Consider the following 18322-nt stretch of genomic DNA (forward strand, 5'->3'; position numbering starts at 1 on the left):
GAAAAACCATAGCTTTACTAGACGGACCTTTGCTGGCAAAGTAATGTCTCTGCTTTTTAATATTCTGTGTAGGTTAGTCATAGCTTTTCTTCCAAGGAGCAAGCGTCTTTTATTTTTTATTTTTTGCAAGCGTCTTTTAATTTCATGGCTGCAGTTACCTTCTGCAGTGATTTTGGAGCCCAAGAAAATAAAGTTTGTCACTGTTTCCATTGTTTCCCTATCTATTTGCCATGAAGTGATGGGACCAGATGCCATGATCTTAGTTTTTTGAATGTTGAGTTTTAAACCAGAGTTTTCACTCTCCTCTTTCACTTTCATCAAGAGGCTTTTTAGTTCCTCTTCACTTTCTGCCATAAGGGTGGTGTCATCTGCATATCTGAGGTTACTGATATTTCTCCCTGCAATCTTAATTCCAGCTTGTGTTTCATCCAGCCCAACATTTTGCATGATGTACTCTGCATAGAAGTTAAATAAGCAGGGTGACAATATACAGCCTTGATGGACTCCTGTCCCAATTTAGAACCAATCTGTTGTTCCATGTCCGGTTCTCACTGTTGCCTCTTGACCCACATATAGATTTCTCAAGGAGGCAGGTGTGGTGGTCTGGTATTCCCATCTCTTGAAGAATTTTCCACAGGTTGTTGTGATCCACAGAATCAAAGGCTTTAGTGTAGTCAGTGAAGCAGAAATAGGTGCTTTCCTGGAATTCTCTTGCTTTTTCTATGATCCAACGGATGTTGGCAATTTGACTTCTGGTTCCTCTGCCTTTTTTTTAATCCAGTTGAATTGTTTATTTTTTTACTGCTGAGTTTTGAGAGTTCTTTATATATTCTGGATATTAATCCAGCTAATTTGTTGCATTTGTGGTTTTGCAAATATTTCTCCCCATCTGTGTTCATCCTCTTAACAAGGTTTTTACAAAGCAAAAGTTTTTAATTTTGATGAGATAAAATACATTTTTGTACTTCTTACTGCAGCTTCATGTCTTCAGGGAAGATAAATATTAGGGATCAGTTTCTTGAACACTTGAAATCTCCATGTAGAATCCTCTTTAAGATTCATCGCTGTTAGCAATGAAGACAAGGATGTAGGAAACAGACTTATGGATAAGGGTGAGGGAGAAGAGGGAGAGGGCAAGGTGAATGGAAAGAGTGGCAGGCATACGTACACACTAACGCATGTGAGCAGATAGCCAATGGGAATTTGCTGTGTGACTCAGGGGGGCTCTGTAATACCACAGAGAGGTGAGAATGGGCAGGAGGTGGGAAGGAGATTCAAGAGGGAGAGGACATATGTACACCTGTGGCTAATTCATGTTGATATATGACAGAAATCAAACTAACATTGTAAAGCAATCATCAGTCAATTAAAAAATTGAAAAAAGATTTCATTGGTCTTGAGAAATCAGTAGCATGACATTGTTAAATTAAAAAAAAAAAAAAAAAAACGAAACTTAGAAGGCAAGTTCACAAGCCTGCAAAGTTCGAATCTTTCTACTTTCCTGTTTTTATAAAAATCTTGCCAAGTGGAAGTTATGGGTTTCTGTGCCAGATGATTGCTAATGCTAAATAAATAGCAGCAATTGTTTTCTTACAGTTATATAGAACATGCTATCTTGAAAATTAAGTATAAACATTAAAAGTGGTCATTTCCAGTTGGCTGTAAATCAGGTAGTTAAAATTAGAGATTTATATTTGTATCAGCCCTGGAAGCTTCTGGTCTGGAATATGAACAAGTTATATATATATATATTTTTTAAATATATATCAGCATGCATTCACGTTAAGCTATTTGAATACATTTTAAAAATCTGATTTATTCTTTTTCCACTCTCTGTCCTTAAATCCTTAGGAGAAAATCTTGCTGTACTCTTTGTCTTACATATTTTCCCTGGAGAAAGAAACTTCCCTCTACTATTAAATAAAAATATTATATGAAAGGAAATACATTTTCCTTTACTTTATAAGAGGCTTACATTTTCATCTTCAAAGTCACACTTTCCTTTATATTTATTTCCTTCTCCCTGCTAGTGACATGAAACCTAACATAACTAAGGAATTGAGTTTCACCAGGAGACGACTTTTTCCCTTTGCCCCACCACGGTACCAAGGATATAACTATCTTTGCATTCATAGTAACCTTTTTTTTTGGCAGTCTGTCTCCTTGTCTAAATGTTGAATCTATCCATTCACTCAGCAAGTATGCACTGAATATGTGATACTATGTTAGGAACCAGAACTGTACACACTTACCTAGAAGGCATCATTTTTCCCTTCAGGTAACCTATAATCTAGTTGGGGGAGGGCACATACAAAACACCACACAAAATATTTAAATAATGTGATAAGATAACTTTTGTGTTCAAACAAGAGGTATAGACTGTAATTAGTTCAAGAGTCTAGGAGGTCATCTGGCATGGACTGACCAAGGAAGGCTCAATTAGCGGCCTGATAAAAACTGTGTCCTCACCAGAATTCTCTGCTCACTCTTCCTCTATTTGTGTTGTCCTTAGGTCCTGCTTTCTCTTGAAATGCCACCCTTCTCACTGTCCTGTCTACCTAGACCCAGCATTAAATGTTGTATCAGGGTTTTAAAAACTGGTTTAAGTAAAAAGAGAAATGCCTTGCCTCGTATAGCCAGAAAGGAGGGGAGGATCTAGCCACATCTGATGTGGTGGATCGTCTGCCATGATGGCATCCAACAATTCTCCCATCCCTGTGTGTGTACTACTCCAGTCAAGAGTGGATGCTTCTTCTCCTCCCCTTGAGCCTGGTCTAGGCTTTTGACTCATTCTAACCAATAGAATGTGACAGAAGTGGTACCCCGCCAAGTCCAGGCTATCCCTTAAGAGGTTTGGCATCATTTGGTTTTGATCTCTTGACAACCACTCACCATGCAGATAAGTCCAGCTATTCTAATAGAGAGAGGGGAGCCCGGGAAGAAAGGAGACTATGAAATATAAAAATATTTTGTTTAAATATATAAACGTATACAAATTGAGATAGAGGCCTGGCCAGCCCCAGGTATTCCAGCCACCCCCATTCCTCTTGGTGCTGATAGGTGAGTGAAGCCATCTTGGATACTCCAGCTCCAGCCAGTATCACAAGGAGCAGAGAAAAGACAAACTGTGCAGAGTTGCTCAAAATGCAGACTCATAAGCAAATGAATGGTAGTTGTTGTAAGCCAGTATATCTTAGGGTGAGCTGTTGCGTGGCAGTAGATAGTGTAAAAAGCTGGATTCTGTGCTCCAACAATTCAGCAATGAGTCTTTCCCCTTTCATGGCTGTTTCCCTCGGAGAGGAAGTTGTGTTTGTATGTCTACAACATATAGCAGGAATGCCCACCACGGCAGCAGGCTTATATTCTACAGGCTGAACCTAGTGCCAACTTGATGGGCTCAGTTCTTTCCCAGCAGTTACAGCAGAAGTCTCAGGGGAGACTCTGATTGTCTCTGACTGGGTCATGAACCTCTTTCTGCACAAGCTGAAGCAACTCTGATTGGCCAAGTCTGGATCACGTGCCTCTTCCTGGAGGCAGAGGTCCGTTGTGGTCAGTCTCACCTAAATTACTTGAATTGAGGGTGGGGATGGGGTGGATCCCAAAAGAAAAATCCAGGTACTGTTAATATTTTGAGAATAAGAGGCTGGATGCTGTGGCAGGCAGAAACAACAAATATGTACTATGAGAATCCAGTACAATCCTCTCTTTTACGAAGCCTTTTCTCACTATTTTACACTATTATGGCTGAAATGACCCAGTTCACTTCTTTCCTGCTGAGAATATGCTGCGTTATTGTGCCTTACAGTTTGGAAGTAAATTCTTACTTTACACCTTAGATTTCGTATCTTTATCTTCCGTATTGTTCTGATTGCATTTTCTACTTTAAAGGTGCGATTTTTTTTTTAATTTAATTACCTTTTGCAGAGAGAGGCTTTTGGAGGCTGTTATCAGAGGCACAGATAATTCTTATGTTGAAGAAAAAATGTGTGTTCTCTCTCTTTCTCTCTCCCTGAGTCTGACAAAACCTTAGGCATTGCCTGCAAAAGAAGGCACATGGTCTATTTTCCCCATGGGTCCTAATTCCAAATAAGAGAGCCAATGGTGATCCATACGGCTTGTTTTCTTTCTTTTCTGGGGAGCTTGCTCTTGTGCTATTTAATTTGGGTTTTTTAAAACATTATTTTGTATGAGTGCCCAGTAGAGCAGCTTTTGGGCAACTGGCTTATGAAATAAAATGATCTAAAAAAGAACATCCTCTGTTAATTGAAATTGAAGTGAGCCTAATATAGTTTTAATTCATTCTTTTTGTGGAGGATCAGCGTTTCTTACCAGAATGGAGTTCTAAGCAACACCAAGACAGTAATAGAAATGGAAAATAGCTGCCTGCTGTCACACTAACCAAAGCCCAATCTTGGCTTGTCAGAGACCTTACTTAGGTCTGGCCTCTCTAAAGTTACACACAGATACAGTTACACACACATGTACATGCATAGACCTGATCAATATAATTTCTACAGTCCTAGGTACCTGAAAAAATGAGGCATCAGGCAAATGAGGGGGAAAACCCCAGAGACAGATTCTTACCGATTTCAGAATGGACCTTTATAAGATTACATTGGCATAAAGACAATAACAACAGACTGTCTTGCCTTTATATCAAGATTTATACTTGTAAATTGTTATTCAGTTCAGTTCAGTTGCTCAGTCGTGTCCAACTCTTTGCGACCCCATGAACCACAGCACGCCAGGCCTCCCTGTCCATCACCAACTCCTGGAGTTTACCCAAACCCATGTGCATTGAGTCGGTGATGCCATCCAACCATCTCATCCTCTGTCGTCCCCTTCTCCTCCTGCCCTCAATCTTTCCCAGTATCAGGATCTTTTCAAATGAGTCAGCTCTTCGCATCAGGTGGCCAAAGTATTGAGTTTCAGCTTCAACATCAATCCTTCCAGTGAACACCCAGGACTGATCTCCTTTAGGATGGACTGGTTGGATCTCCTTGCAGTGCAAGGGACTCTCAAGAGTCTTCTACAACACCACACTTCAAAAGCATCAATTCTTCGCTGCTCATTACATTTGTGTGTATAAGTAGGTACTCCATTGGGGACTTAAATCCAGGATTAAGGAGGCCATCATCACATCTGTCTTTTGAGTCTTTGTTATCTTTAGAATTTTAAATTATTATGAAATATTGTGTATGTGTAGGCATGAAAACATATCTAGTATAACAATAGCCATTCAGTAAATATGGCATTATTTATAATCTTGTTTCCCTTTCCTCTTGAATCCTTCTTTATCTCCACACTAGAGGTAAATACTCTCCTGAAATTTGTATATATCATGCTCTTAACTTTTCTTAATAGCTTAGCTATATATCTTTGTTCTCCTAAAAATGCCAGTTATTCTTCCTATTTCAACTTTACTTGAATAGAATCTCACAACAGGCAGTTTTATGTGGTTTGCTTTTTTTTGTTTCTCAGTGTTGTTGATGAAATTCATCTATATTGATTATTTTTAGCTCATTTTGTTTGTGGCTTATCTTTTCACTTTATTTTTTTTTTTCATGAGCAGAAAATTTAAAACAGTATGGCTGAATCTTTGTGGTTTATGTTTTTTGTGAACTACTTTTTATGACGAGATCAGAATGATATTCTTCCACTTTCTTTCGGCAGTTTTAAAAATTGTATTTTCTCCTTTAGGTCTTTAATCTATCTGATACTGATTTTTTGTATGCGTTGAGGTAGGGATCAATTTTTTTTTTTCCCTCCCAAGTAAAAAGACAGAGCATTTGCTTAGAAAATTTCAGATATTCCCATCTTTCTCAGAATTAAACTCAAAGTTCTTAAAATGGTCTAAATTACCCTATACGACCTAGTCCTTTGAAATGTTTCTGATTTCATTGACTGTTGTTCCAGGAAACACTGGCCTCCTTGCTCTTCCTGAACACTCCCAAATGTTCCTGCTTTGGGGACTTTATATTAATACTTGCTGTTCCTTCCATCATCAGTCTTAAGACATCTACATGGCTAGCTCCCTTTCTTCCTAGATCTCTTCTCAGATGTTACCTTATCGTGGAGGCCTTCTGTGGCCACCCTAGCTAAGATCATACACACATTCACATTTGAAATCTCTCTTCTCTGCTTTGGAATAACTCACCTGAAAAACTCTCTGGGACTGGTGGAGTTGTTTCATAAATGGGGAGTATTTTTAAATGTTTATTTAATTTTTGAATGATTTTAGGACTCTCTGGAGTTTTCCGTTTCTTAAGTTAGTTTTGATAAATTTGTCCTCTTCGTTAAAAAATATATATATATGTATTTAGAAATCTTTGCCTTTTTTAGAACTTTTTATTTTATATTGGGGTAAGGCCAATTAACAAAGTTATGATGGTTTCAGGTAAACAGTGAAGGGACTCAGCCATACGTGTGTATGTATCCATTCTCCCCCCAAACCCCCCTCCAATAAAAGATATGTTTTATTTCAGTTTTTAAATAGTCAATATGTGCACACAATTCAAGCATTCAAGATCAAAAAGCATATATGGTGAGAAATAAACCTTCATCAGTTCCTTCTAGCTACGTAGTTCCTATCTCCTGCCATCAGTTTCTTGTCTATTTCTCTAGTTTCATGTTAATTCTCCCCAAAATACGCTATGCATATTTAACCATATATATATATAGTTTTTATATAAATGGTGGAATACTATATATATATTATTCTGCACATTGCTTTTTTACTAACCAGATATGTTAGAGATATTTCTGTAGCTATACATTGAGAGCTGCCATTCTATTACAGGTACCTAACACTGGAGAAGGTGATGGCACCGCACTCTAGTCCTCTTGCCTGGGAAATCCCATGGACGGAGGAGCCTGGTAGGCTACAGACCATGGGGTCACTGAGGGTCGGACACGACTGAATGACTTCACTTTCACATTTCACTTTCATGCACTGGAGAAGGAAATGGCAACCCACTCCAGTGTTCTTGCCTGGAGAATCCCAGGGATGGGGGAGCCTGGTGGGCTGCCGTCTATGGGGTCGCACAGAATTGGACACGACTGATGTAACTTAGCAGCAGCAGCAGCACTTAACTGGATGTCTATATTGTAATTTACTCAATCTCCTTCTGAAGGACATTGAAGTTGTTCTCAATTTTTGCAGTAGCCTTCTAGCCAGTGTCCCTTACCCATCTTTAATCAGTGCATCTCACAGCTATTAGATATTTCTTCTTCTTTACTTTCCATCCTGATATTGTCTTGTCCCCTTTCAGAACCGTCCAGCAGCTCTCCCAGTATCCAACAATAGGGCTGAACTAATTAGCCTTGAAGTAGAGCCCTGCACCACATGGTTGCCACCTACTTTTTCCATCCAGTCTTTCTGTTCCTGAAGAGACTCCCTAAACTGATGGCTTGAGGTTTTCCAAATGTAACTTTGTTTTGGGGCTTCCCAGGTGGCGTTAGTGGTAAACAACCCATCTGCCAATGTAGGTAGAGGTAAGAGATGCGAGTTCCATCTATGGGTGGGGAAGATCCCCTGGAGGAAGGCATGGCAACCCACTACAGTATTCTTGCCTGGAGAATCCCATGGACAGAGGAGCCTGGCGGTCTGCAGTCCATAGGGGTTGCCCAGAGTTGGACGTGACTTAGCATGCACCTTTATTTTTACGCTCAGGATTTTTCTTCTGCCTGCACTTCCCTTCCCCCTCAGCCCTTTGGAGGAGAGGATCACAATCCTCCTCCTTCTGGGCTGGTAAGGTCTAACTCTAATTCTTCTCTGGAGCAGCTGCACTTTCAGTATTTCAACTCATTCTCCCACTGGTACACTATCTATAACCAGACGAAGTGTTTTCACGGTCTCCTCTAGACTCCATATTTCTTGAGCAACTCTTCACTCGAAATAGGGAATACTAAAATGAAAAGATGTATCTTGATTTTCAAGTAGTTTCCAACATAAAGGTGAGCCAGACTTGCAAAATAAAAATATGTAACATTATAGATGGTTGTTTAAGGGGAAGTGTAGTCTTTGCTCAGCGGAATCAGAAGAAAACCATGAGCACTTAAAAAAAAAAAAAAAAGACCTCAGACACAAAAAAAGAATTCTGATCCCTACCCCAGGGCCTAGCACGATGTCCCATAAGTGCATGTTGAATACGAGTAACGTGAAATAAGCATTAAAGGCATACCTCAACATCTTGACCAAAATCCATCTTTCATCAGGTAAGTCAACAAATAGTGGAGATGCCACTTATCTCTTGAGTGAAAAGAGGGCAGTGTGGAAGGAGGTGTCATCCAGTTTAAGCAAGCGAGGGAGGCAGAGCCGAGGCACCTGGAGAGGGTCTCTGGAGGGCGGGGCGCGCAGGGGGCGCGGCAGAGACGGGAGGGGGCGGAGACTCGCGTCCCGGCCCCGCCTCCCCCGCCCTCCTCACTCCGCGGCCGCGGCGGCGGCGGCGCAGGGCGGCCGCGCGGGTGTTGGCTGCAGCTGCGGGAGCCCGCACCGCCCCCTGGTCGAGGCTCCCCCGGGCGAGCCCGAGCCCGAGCACGCCGGCAGCTCGCGGCGCGGCGGCCCGGGACCCCGGGAAAGTTCCCGGCGCCAGCGCCGAGATGCCGGGCAGCGACACGGCGCTCACCGTGGACCGGACCTATTCCGACCCGGGCCGGCACCACCACTACAAGAGAAGGGTGAGGGTCGCGGTCGTTGTGGCGGTGGGGGCGCCCTCCCAGGGGCGAGGTTGGGTGGGCGTGGGCTCCCGCGGGGACGACCTCGCCCTGCGCGTTTCGCCGGCTCCCTCCCTCCCTTCCCTGCGGCTCGGAGCCCGGACTTACCTGCACCTTTCGGGCTGACGGGGATGGGAAGGGGGGCGTGGGAGCTCGGCCCGCGCGGTTCCGAGACCTCCAGTTCCCGTCCGGGGTGGGAGCAGCGCCAAGCCCAGGCCCACCGCCGCTCGTCGGTCCCGGGGCGCCAGGGTCTCCTCGACGACCGGCGCTCCGCCGCCCTCTCCGCCAGGGAGCGCTCGCCGCGCGGGGCCAGACGCGAGGGGATCCCGCCGCCCGCGTTGTCGTGTCCCGGGCGTTCGGCCTCCCAGCTTCCTAAACTCTAGTGCGGCCACCGCGCCTCCCCAGTCGTCGGGGCTTTCGGGCTCGGGGCTGTGCGCGGCCGGAGCGTGGACAGGCGGCAGACCCCGCTTCCCGGTTTCCCGCGGGCGCTCCTCCGGGCTCTGCCCCAGTGAAAAGTCAGTCTTGCGCGCTGCCTGTATAGTTTCTAGTCGTGAGGAGCAGGCGCCCTCTCCATTGTTTGCTGTGTAATTTGCTGTTGCTGATTTTGGCTGTGGGCGAAAATAGCTTTTCAGAGTGAGCAGCGGAGACGAACCATGTAATGCTCGAACAGGGAGGGAGGCCTCAGCCTGCGGGCCGGTCCCTCGGGAGAGAGGAAGCCTCACCTGCCTCGGGGATCGCTTTGCTCTGTTAGGGATGTTTGATCGTCCAGGTTGAACACTTGGCTCTCCCCTTGACTGATTGAACTGCCGTTTAGAACTGCACCTCCTCCGCGTGGCATTTGTTCGGGCGAGGATTGCCTGAAGGTGTTCTTTGCGCTAACTGCTCTCTTGCACGATCTTAGTCGTTGAGTGCCAGCCTCTCTGCTTAAAGTTCAGGAGGTAGGATCGTGCTCGCATCTGTTGATCAGTTTAACAAAATGATTTAATTTTTTTCGGATTAAGTACATTTAGTGGAGTAATACCTCCAGCATCCCGTCTACTCTCCCGTCCCCACAAAAGAATTCTCGCTCTCTTTTTCTGCACTTTCTTAAAAGTTCCATAACAGTTTGTAATGCAAATAACTAGAAACTGCATTTGTAAGAAAATATTGATAATAAAAAATCTTTGGTTACCCGAAGTTAGACGTTTGTTGAGAGGTGGCTGCTGACTAATACACTGTTAACTGCAAAGGAAGATGAAGATCTTTTTCTGATGACTTTGTAATCAGGAGGATGTGTGGTCCATAGTGGTGTAGTTGACGGAAGACATTTCAGGTTTGAAAAAAGTGTGGAAGCTGGGTTTCTCTTGTCACAACTGTGATAATCTTCGTGTAAACAGCAGGATTAGTAATCTTTGAGGGAGGGATGGCTCATTGTGAACCATTTAAGCAATTTGGCAAAAGCACACGGAACTTTCCAAAACTCAGCTCTTTTTAGCTTAACTACTGAGATGGAAAGTGGCAAAGCAGATGTGTAAGTCAGCGACAGACTTTATCTCTGCTGTATCTGCTGCTGTTCCATTTCCACACCCAGCTTTCCTGTTAAAGTAGGGGAACTGTTTGTGAAGGGGGTTTCTTATTTTATTTTAAATTCTGTTGACTGTGTTAAAGTACTACATGGAGACACCTGGTTTTTATATAGACCATATATTAAAACTGTGTTAGACATATATATACTGATTACTCTAAATTAGCTTATATAGGGCAAATGAAATCTGGTAAGCACTGGACAAAATCAAATTGTGGAAGGCTAGAACTTCAGTGCTCTGTGATCACAAGTTCTACAGCAAAGACCTTTACTCAGATGGGGCTGATATAATTTTGATCTGTCCTGAAGGCTGCCATAAGACTGCTATAATGAAGGCCAGGCGGAAGCAATTTTCCCGTGCAGAAAGCATCCCATTAGATGATTTTAACTGCTGTTTTGTGGTACTCATTTGAATGTAGCTATAAAAACATATTTTCTTTACACTCAGAAAGTATGTGATAGGGTAACCTCAAGGAACACTGGTACTTAATTTCTTGATGTCACCTTTGCCTTGAGAATAAATCATCTAGTATAGGATTCATTTATTTATTTTTCAATGGGAGTATAGTTGCTTTACAGTGTTGTGTTAGTTTCTGCTGTGCAGCAAAGTGAATTGACTATATGTTTACCTATATCCCCTCTCTTTTGGATTTCCTTCCCATTTAGGTCACCAGAGGGCATAGAGTAGAGTTCCCTGGGCCATACAATAAGGTTCTAACATAGGATTTAAAAAGAACCTTTTTGTGGACTTATTTGGTAAATTAGCTCCCCTAAAAACATTATAATAAGAAATGGAGGTGTGTGTGAGGAGTTGGTTAACCTTTCAGAGATAAGAAGTTTCACCCTGGGTGGGGGCCAAGACTCAGTGAGATCAAGTTCTTGTTTACCGAATGGTCACTTTCTGTGTTCAAAATTGATACCCTGTTGAGAGAGCAGGGAAAATAGACATCTTGCTTGCTGAGCTTGTTTAAGCCTTTGAGACTAGAATAATAATGAGGCAGTGTACTATTTTAACAGTGCACAAGTCTATTTTTACAGCCAGGTGGATTAACCTAAATTCCTCCCCTCTACCCCCCTTGGTGAAAATGTAATGTAACTGATGAATTTTGTGATTGTCTCTACCTGACAAGTCAGGGTCATTCACATTTTTAAATTTCATCTGGGTAAAACTCAGAAATGGTACATGTTAAAGCTCACTGCACATTACATCCCTTTATTTTAAAAGAAAGAGCGTACATAATTAGAATCTTACTTTTTTTTTCATGTCCTAGATAGTTAAAGCCTATTATCTATTTAAGAATATAGGGAGTCCGCTTTCTATATAGTAACTGGTTTTTATTAATTATGTCTGAATCAAATTTTTGTCAGTTCTAATTTTAAGTGTCCTAAAAAGCCATCTTCAGCCACTAAGGTCTAGTGCCAAACAGCTGTGGCTCTGGAAGCAGAAGACTTGGATCACAGCTGGCTCTTCACACTTCCCAATGGGGTGACTGCTGGGCAGGCTCTAACCTTTCCAAGCCTCCAGTTGCCCATGCATAAAAGGTGATGATAATCCCCACTTTGGGGAGTGATTGTAAGTCTTCAGTAAGAGAATTTGTAAAAACAGTGGTTGTATACACTCAGTAGTAGCCGTTTTTCTCCGTGTGTGAGGTAAATAATTTTTTTTCCTTATGCTGTTGGTCCACTGATCAGAACTGCTAGTTGTCTGGAGTGCCTGCCTTCCTCCCATCTCTAGTCTGTCAGCCATACCCCTGGATCTCTGACATTTCTCTGGATTCCTTTCCTTCTTCTCGTGTTCCCCAGACATTCCACCTTAGTTTAGCCACTTATGACCTCAGGAGGAGATAGCTGGTGATTTAGCTTCCTCATTACTCTCGGATGTCATCAACTTCTATTCCATCCTGCCTGCACAGACCAGACTGTTCCGTCTACAGAACCGCTTTCATGCGGCTAGCCCGCAGAAGACAGATCCTGTGCTAGTTAGGGCTGCTTACTGAGCACTCGACCTTGGACCTTACAGTTATCCTAGGCCTTAGCTTCCTCTTCCACACCGTTGCGGTGTTGTGAGTAATAAATGAGTCATGTCTATAAAATGTCAGGTACATAGTAAGACTCAATAGATGGTATCCAGTTTTTGTTATTGCTATGTAAGACATGAGTTTGAGCAAGCTCCAGGAGTTGGTGATGGGCAGGGAAGCCTGGCGTGCTGCAGTCCACGGGGTTGCAAAGAGTCGGACATGACTGAGCGACTGATCTGAAACACATATTCATAAGCTTGAGAATGGAAAGACTGCTGATTTTGTGAATAATATAGAGACTTTTCTTGGATTTTTAGCCTGTGGTACCTTCCTCCATTGCACATTCCTCATCAATTGATTGCTTACATGTTTATGAATGATAGACGCTGGTGCTGGGAGAGCAAGAGGCTTCATTCAGCAAATATTCCTGAGCCCCTTCTCTGTGCTCGCTGCTGTTCTAGGCATCAGCAAGGTATGGGTGATGGAACAGTCTGGCCGCTCTGGAAATTTAGTATCTAGTGAATGTATCTTTTTTATCCTTGCAGCCCCAGGAAATACCCTTCTCTTTTATAGGAGGAAGTGATGATAGTAAGTACAAGTCTCTAGTGTCTGAAGTGAAACCTGTGTCCGGCATAGTTGCCCCCTGTAGTACATCTTTAAACCTTCTGAGGTTTGGAAATAGATCCAGAACTGCAAGATGAGTAATGGCCAGAGGCAGTCAGGGAGAGGAAGATGTCAGAGCCCTTCTCACTGTGAAAATGGTTGGGCAGTGATGTAATAAGTTGATGATTGCATGCTTACTTCCTGAACAGAAACCAGAGCGAGTGGAAGCAGACTTCTGTAGGTGATGCTGACCTGGTGGAGGGGTAACCTGAGTGACTGGTCTGTGAGTACAATTTTTAATCAGTGATTTGTTTTCTTCTAAAGAGTTAATTAAAGGGATGGTCGGTAGATGAATGTGTGAGTTGTAACTGTCTTCAGTATAGCATGAATGGATGGATGTGTTGTGTTTTCTGAGCGATGCTTTGCTGTGGGCTCACTGGTTCTCCCTTTAGAGGAAAACGAATTGCCAGCCTCCAGCAACACGCCCGCTTGTCACATCCGCTGTGGAACACCAAGACAGCTGCTACCAAGTTGGATCACAGGATGTGTTTGCTTCAGACCCACTGCCTAAATTTCCAGGTCTGCCGTTAAGGTCAGAAATGAGCCTCGTGCTTCTGGGTGGAAATTGCCCAGGTCTTGACTTAGGAGAGGCTGCTAAGTCAAGCCCAGCTCGACTCTGTTTCAGCCCTGCCGTTTCTTTGTTTAACTGTGTTTTCATGTTTTCAGTGGAGCGCGGTGAGGGGGGAGTGGTGAGAGAGAAGAGAACCATGAATCACTGTACTGTGAATCAGAGTGAGGACTTCACATTCCTCAGAAAAGGAACATGGGGATATATGATCTATGCATAATCCAGCTGCTTCCACTGACTTGGGAGAGGGCGATGCTGCTTGAAGGAGAATGTAGTGCCTGTGTCGATTATTCCTCTATAAGAAGGCAAAAAGAATGTAAATAAAGAGAAGACTGCAGCAACAGTGATAATAGCCAATAGGTACCAGTTCCTGTCTGGTCCCATCACTTCATGGGAAATAGATGGGGGAAACAGTGTCAGACTTTATTTTGGGGGGCTCCAAAATCACTGCAGATGGTGACTGCAGCCATGAAATTAAAAGATGCTTACTCCTTGGAAGGAAAGTTATGACCAACCTAGATAGCATATTCAAAAGCAGAGACATTACTTTGCCAACAACAAAGGTCCGTCTAGTCAAGGCTATGGTTTTTCCAGTGGTCATGTATGGATGTGAGAGTTGGAATGTGAAGAAAGCTGAGCGCCAAAGAATTGATACCTTTGAACTGCGGTGTTGGAGAAGACTCTTGAGAGTCCCTTGGACTGCAAGGAGATCCAACCAGTCCGTTCTGAAGGAGATCAGTCCTGGGTGTTCATTGGAAGGACTGAGGCTAAAGCTGAAACTCCAGTACTTTGGCCACCTGATGTGAAGAGTTGACTAATTGGAAAAGACTCTGATGCTGGGAGGGATTGGGGGCAGGAGGAGAAGGGGACGACAGAGGATGAGATGGCTGGATGGCATCACCGACTCAATGGACGTGAGTTTGGGTGAACTCCAGGAGTTGGTGATGGACAGGGAGGCCTGGTGTGCTGCGATTCATGGGGTCGCAAAGAGTCGGACATGACTGAGCGACTGAACTGAACTGAACCAGTTCCTTACTATATACCAGGTGCCAATAGTAAACAATTCAAAGGCACTCCTTAATCCTCACGATATCCTATTTATACTTATATTTTACAGATGGGGGAGTTAAAGCCCAGATGGGTTAAGTGATTTGTCCAAGGCCTGTGGCTGTTGGGAAATAGTGGCACTAGGATTTGACGAATCCAGATCTAATTCCAGAGCTGGCATTTTAGCCACTTCCCAATCTTCTGCCTCTGAGCTTAGTGCAGAAGAGCAGTTCTGTCTTAAGAAACCTGCTCAGTGCTTGGGGATGAATGTGTTCAACCTCTGCTGGGGGCCCGCCAAACTGCACATTCGAGATTGTTAGGAAACTGCACACTGCTGGTGTTCTGCAGGTGGGTGGTGGTTCCCAGTAAGCATCCGGTGGTTGAACAATTTAGAGTGATCATTTATAAACTTCTTATAATGCCTAGAGCGTAAGAATTTTGACAGTAGTTAGGGACATCTTCAAGGCTGTTGAATAAGCTTACAACTTAAAGACATTGTTAAAGAGTCATATCCTTCCTGGTGTGTTTTCTCTGGAGGATGAGCAGTGGAAGGACAAAACAAGGGTGTTTTTTTCTTGTGATAGTTGAGTCACTTTTTGGCCTCATAGGATCTCTCTGTAAGACTCAAGCTTCACTGGGCAGGCATATCCTTCTAACCCTTAAGGCATAGGTTGGAAAGTTAGACTTAAAAGATTTCACCGTGTTAGCACTGGAAGAGAATTCAGACATGAACTCCACATCATTCTATTTATACTTTGTAAGAATAAATCCAACCAGACTGTAACCAGATAGAATGAATACAAACTGATTTAAGGACTAAGCACTATACCAGCTCCTGTCTTAGAAGAGACTTTCTTAAAAGAAAGCTACTTAAAACACTTCAAAGTAAAGTAAAGTCACTCAGTTGTGTCCAACTCTTTGTGACCCCATGGACAGTAACCTACCAGGCTCCTCTGTCCATCCATGGGATTTTCCAGGCAAGAGTACTGGAGTAGGTTGCCATTTCCTTCTCTAGGGGGATCTTCTCAACCCAGGGATTGAACCCAGGACTCCCACATTGTAGGCAGATGCTTTTACCGTCTAAGCCACCAGGGAAGTCCTTAAAACACTTTTAATACCATACTAATTGCTAAGTTATGTGATAAACATCTCAAAATTGAACTTGATGAAAAAATTAATTATTTTCAGTAGAGAATTGATGAACAGATTTAAAATTTTGTGATTTGGGGGTGAGGAAAGTGAATTTGAATAATTTAGTGTTAGGCCATTATGCTTCTGAATTTATTTCCAGATTTCTGGTGGGGTTGGAGTGAATAGGAGGGTTAACAATTCATATATTAAACTACTTAGCTGTACTGGATCTGCTGCGACTGTTTTAAAATTCTCTTTTCTGGGGCTTTCCGTCTGGTTCAGTGGTTAAGATTCTGCCTTCCATTGCAGGGGCACACGTTCAATCTCTGGGCAGGAAACTAATGTCCCACATGCTGTGGGGTGTGATGAAAACTTTAAAAAAAAATCTTTTCTGAGGTCCCTTTTATGGTCTTTTTTTTTTTTTTTCAAAATCAAGTTTTGTGATGTGAGTTCATCTTTGTCTTGACCTCCTACCTGTTGGGAAAGGGTATTGGGAAAAAACATGTACCAGATGCAAAAGTCATAGAATACATCACGTGCGGATTTAACTTAGAATTTCAGCCTCAGTCTTCTGTCACCTCTGAAGCGCTCCGTTCCTGTGAGTCTCTTTTGAGAGCATCTTCCAGCACCCTTTGTCTTTGGCATATATAATTTCCATACAACACAGCCCCTAAACACAAGCCAGCAACATCATCAGCTTCTTAGCCTAAGAAACAGTCGTGCGCTGGCACCTTGGGGGAAGCCAGGGGTGGGGTCTGTCACCTTCTGGGAGCTGGCACGTCTGTCCTGAGGGGCTCGCCTCCCTGTGTGAAAGTGTGTGTGCTTCCTGCCTCATGAGCTGACCTGAGAGCTCAGCGTAGGTGTGGCTTTATGACATGGCATGTATCTACCCTTTCCCTGGTGGCTCAGATGGTAAAGAGTCTGCCTGCAATGCAGGAGACCCGGTTTCAGTCCCTGGTTGGGAAGATCCCTTGGAAAAGAAAATGGCAACCCACTCCAGTATTCTTGCCTGGAAAATCCCATGGACAGAGGAGCCCGGTGGGCTACAGTTTGTGGGGTCACAGAGTTGGACACGCCCGAGCAGCTTTCTCTTTCATATTTGTGCACTCGTGTTTCTATGTAGATGTCCCACAGGCACCTCAAAGTCTGTGTGCCAAACCTAATTTGTTCTCTCACACCCACCACCCAATTCCTGATGAATACTTTTCCCATACAGCCAGTCCCCAAACTGGATGCCGGGGAAGCCCACTCAGTCAGCCCCCTTACCCACCACATCCGATGGTTTGCTTCCTAAATTTTCTCAACCACCTTTTCCTCTTCATCCCAACACCACTCCCTCAATTTGCTTCCAGATTTGAGGGTTGGAGCAAAGGGTTCAGAGTCTGGAGTCAACCTGGGACGCCGCTCCTCCCCCTGCCTGCTTGTGTGAATGACCGTGAGAAGTGGGGTTGGCAGACCCATCACAGTGTGGGTTGTTCTGACACTGAGTCATCCTCTGTCTGGTGCAGAGTTCCCCAAACCTCACTCATCCCCACACCTCCTACGCAGACCACCAGCAACTTAATTCATTTAATATTTCTAAATCAGTTTGGGCTTCCCTGGTACCTCAGTGGTAAAGAATCCACCTGCCAGTGCTGGAGATGCGGGTTTGATCCCTGGGTCCGGAAGATCCCCTGGAGAAGGAAATGGCAGCCCACTCCAATATTCTTGCCCGGAGAATCCCAAGGACAGAGGAGCCTGGGGGGCTACAGTCTATGGGGTCGCAAAGAGTCAGACACAACTGAGCAACTAAAAAAGCAACAGCAGTGTTAACTACTCTAGCTGAGTATCATCTGGGCCTCTGAGGCCTCTGCACCAGGTGAAAAGGGGATGAGCAAACGTGGGAGCTTGGTAAAGGGGCTGTTAGAGCAGAACCCAGACTCTCTCCCAGCCTCAGGCAGCTGCGTTGGGTTGAGGATTGTTTTCAAGGAACTCACTCACTCTCTCTGATTCTGTGTGTATTTAATGCTTTCAATTTTGTCCGCCTAAAATGATTCAGAATCATTCAGGAAAACACTAGCCTTGATGTGTCATCTCTCTTCCTTTATGAAACAGTTAAGACCTTTGGTCTTGAAAATGCTAAGAGATTTTTCTTCTTCTCATGGATTGCAAAAATTTAAATAATTGAATGTTTGGGATGAACAAAAGCACACTCTGGTGAGTTGAAGGCAGCCTTGTTGGGATAGGAATGCTTGGGAGAGGTTGGGAAATTGAGAGTTGTGTCCCAGGCTGTCTTTCTAGTCTTCTGATGACCTGAGAAAAACTGAGACAATGGAGGGCGTGGGGCTAAAGAGTGGACCATCCGGAAGATGCAGGTTCTTTGGGAATTTCAGGCAGGGACAGAAAGATGGGTGGAGAAGAAATTTAAGCTCTGTGTTTTTCTGAAGTAAAGTTGAATCTAATTAAGCTGTATCTGTAGGCTTGTTGTAAGGAAATTAAATGATGCCTTGAGCTGCAGCCTTTCTCAGAAATTTTGATGTAAGCACTTGTCCAGAAATAAAGTCTGTCCTTAGTGAAAGCTATACTTCGTCACCTGGATATATTTACTCCTGTGTGTGCAACTGTGTGTTAGGACCA

At 43.6% G+C, this 18322-nt stretch overlaps 1 protein-coding gene across 2 annotated transcripts in view; it reads left to right on the plus strand.

Moving 5' to 3' along the window:
- Window positions 1–18322, plus strand: part of TMCC3 (transmembrane and coiled-coil domain family 3) — a 170145-nt gene that overhangs the window by 91977 nt on the left and 59846 nt on the right. The window contains exon 1 of one of the 2 annotated variants that reach the window (XM_040234397.1): window positions 8450–8679. The exons of the other annotated variant lie outside the window; for it this stretch is intronic. Within the exon in view, the coding sequence (XP_040090331.1) occupies window positions 8602–8679 (78 nt within the window). The 5' untranslated portion in view covers window positions 8450–8601. Of the gene's footprint in view, window positions 1–8449; window positions 8680–18322 lie in introns of those variants that run through there. 2 annotated transcript variants of the gene reach the window in all.

Source organism: Oryx dammah, unplaced genomic scaffold, assembly GCF_014754425.2.
Source record: "Oryx dammah isolate SB20612 unplaced genomic scaffold, SCBI_Odam_1.1 HiC_scaffold_29, whole genome shotgun sequence".
NCBI lineage: Eukaryota > Metazoa > Chordata > Mammalia > Artiodactyla > Bovidae > Oryx > Oryx dammah.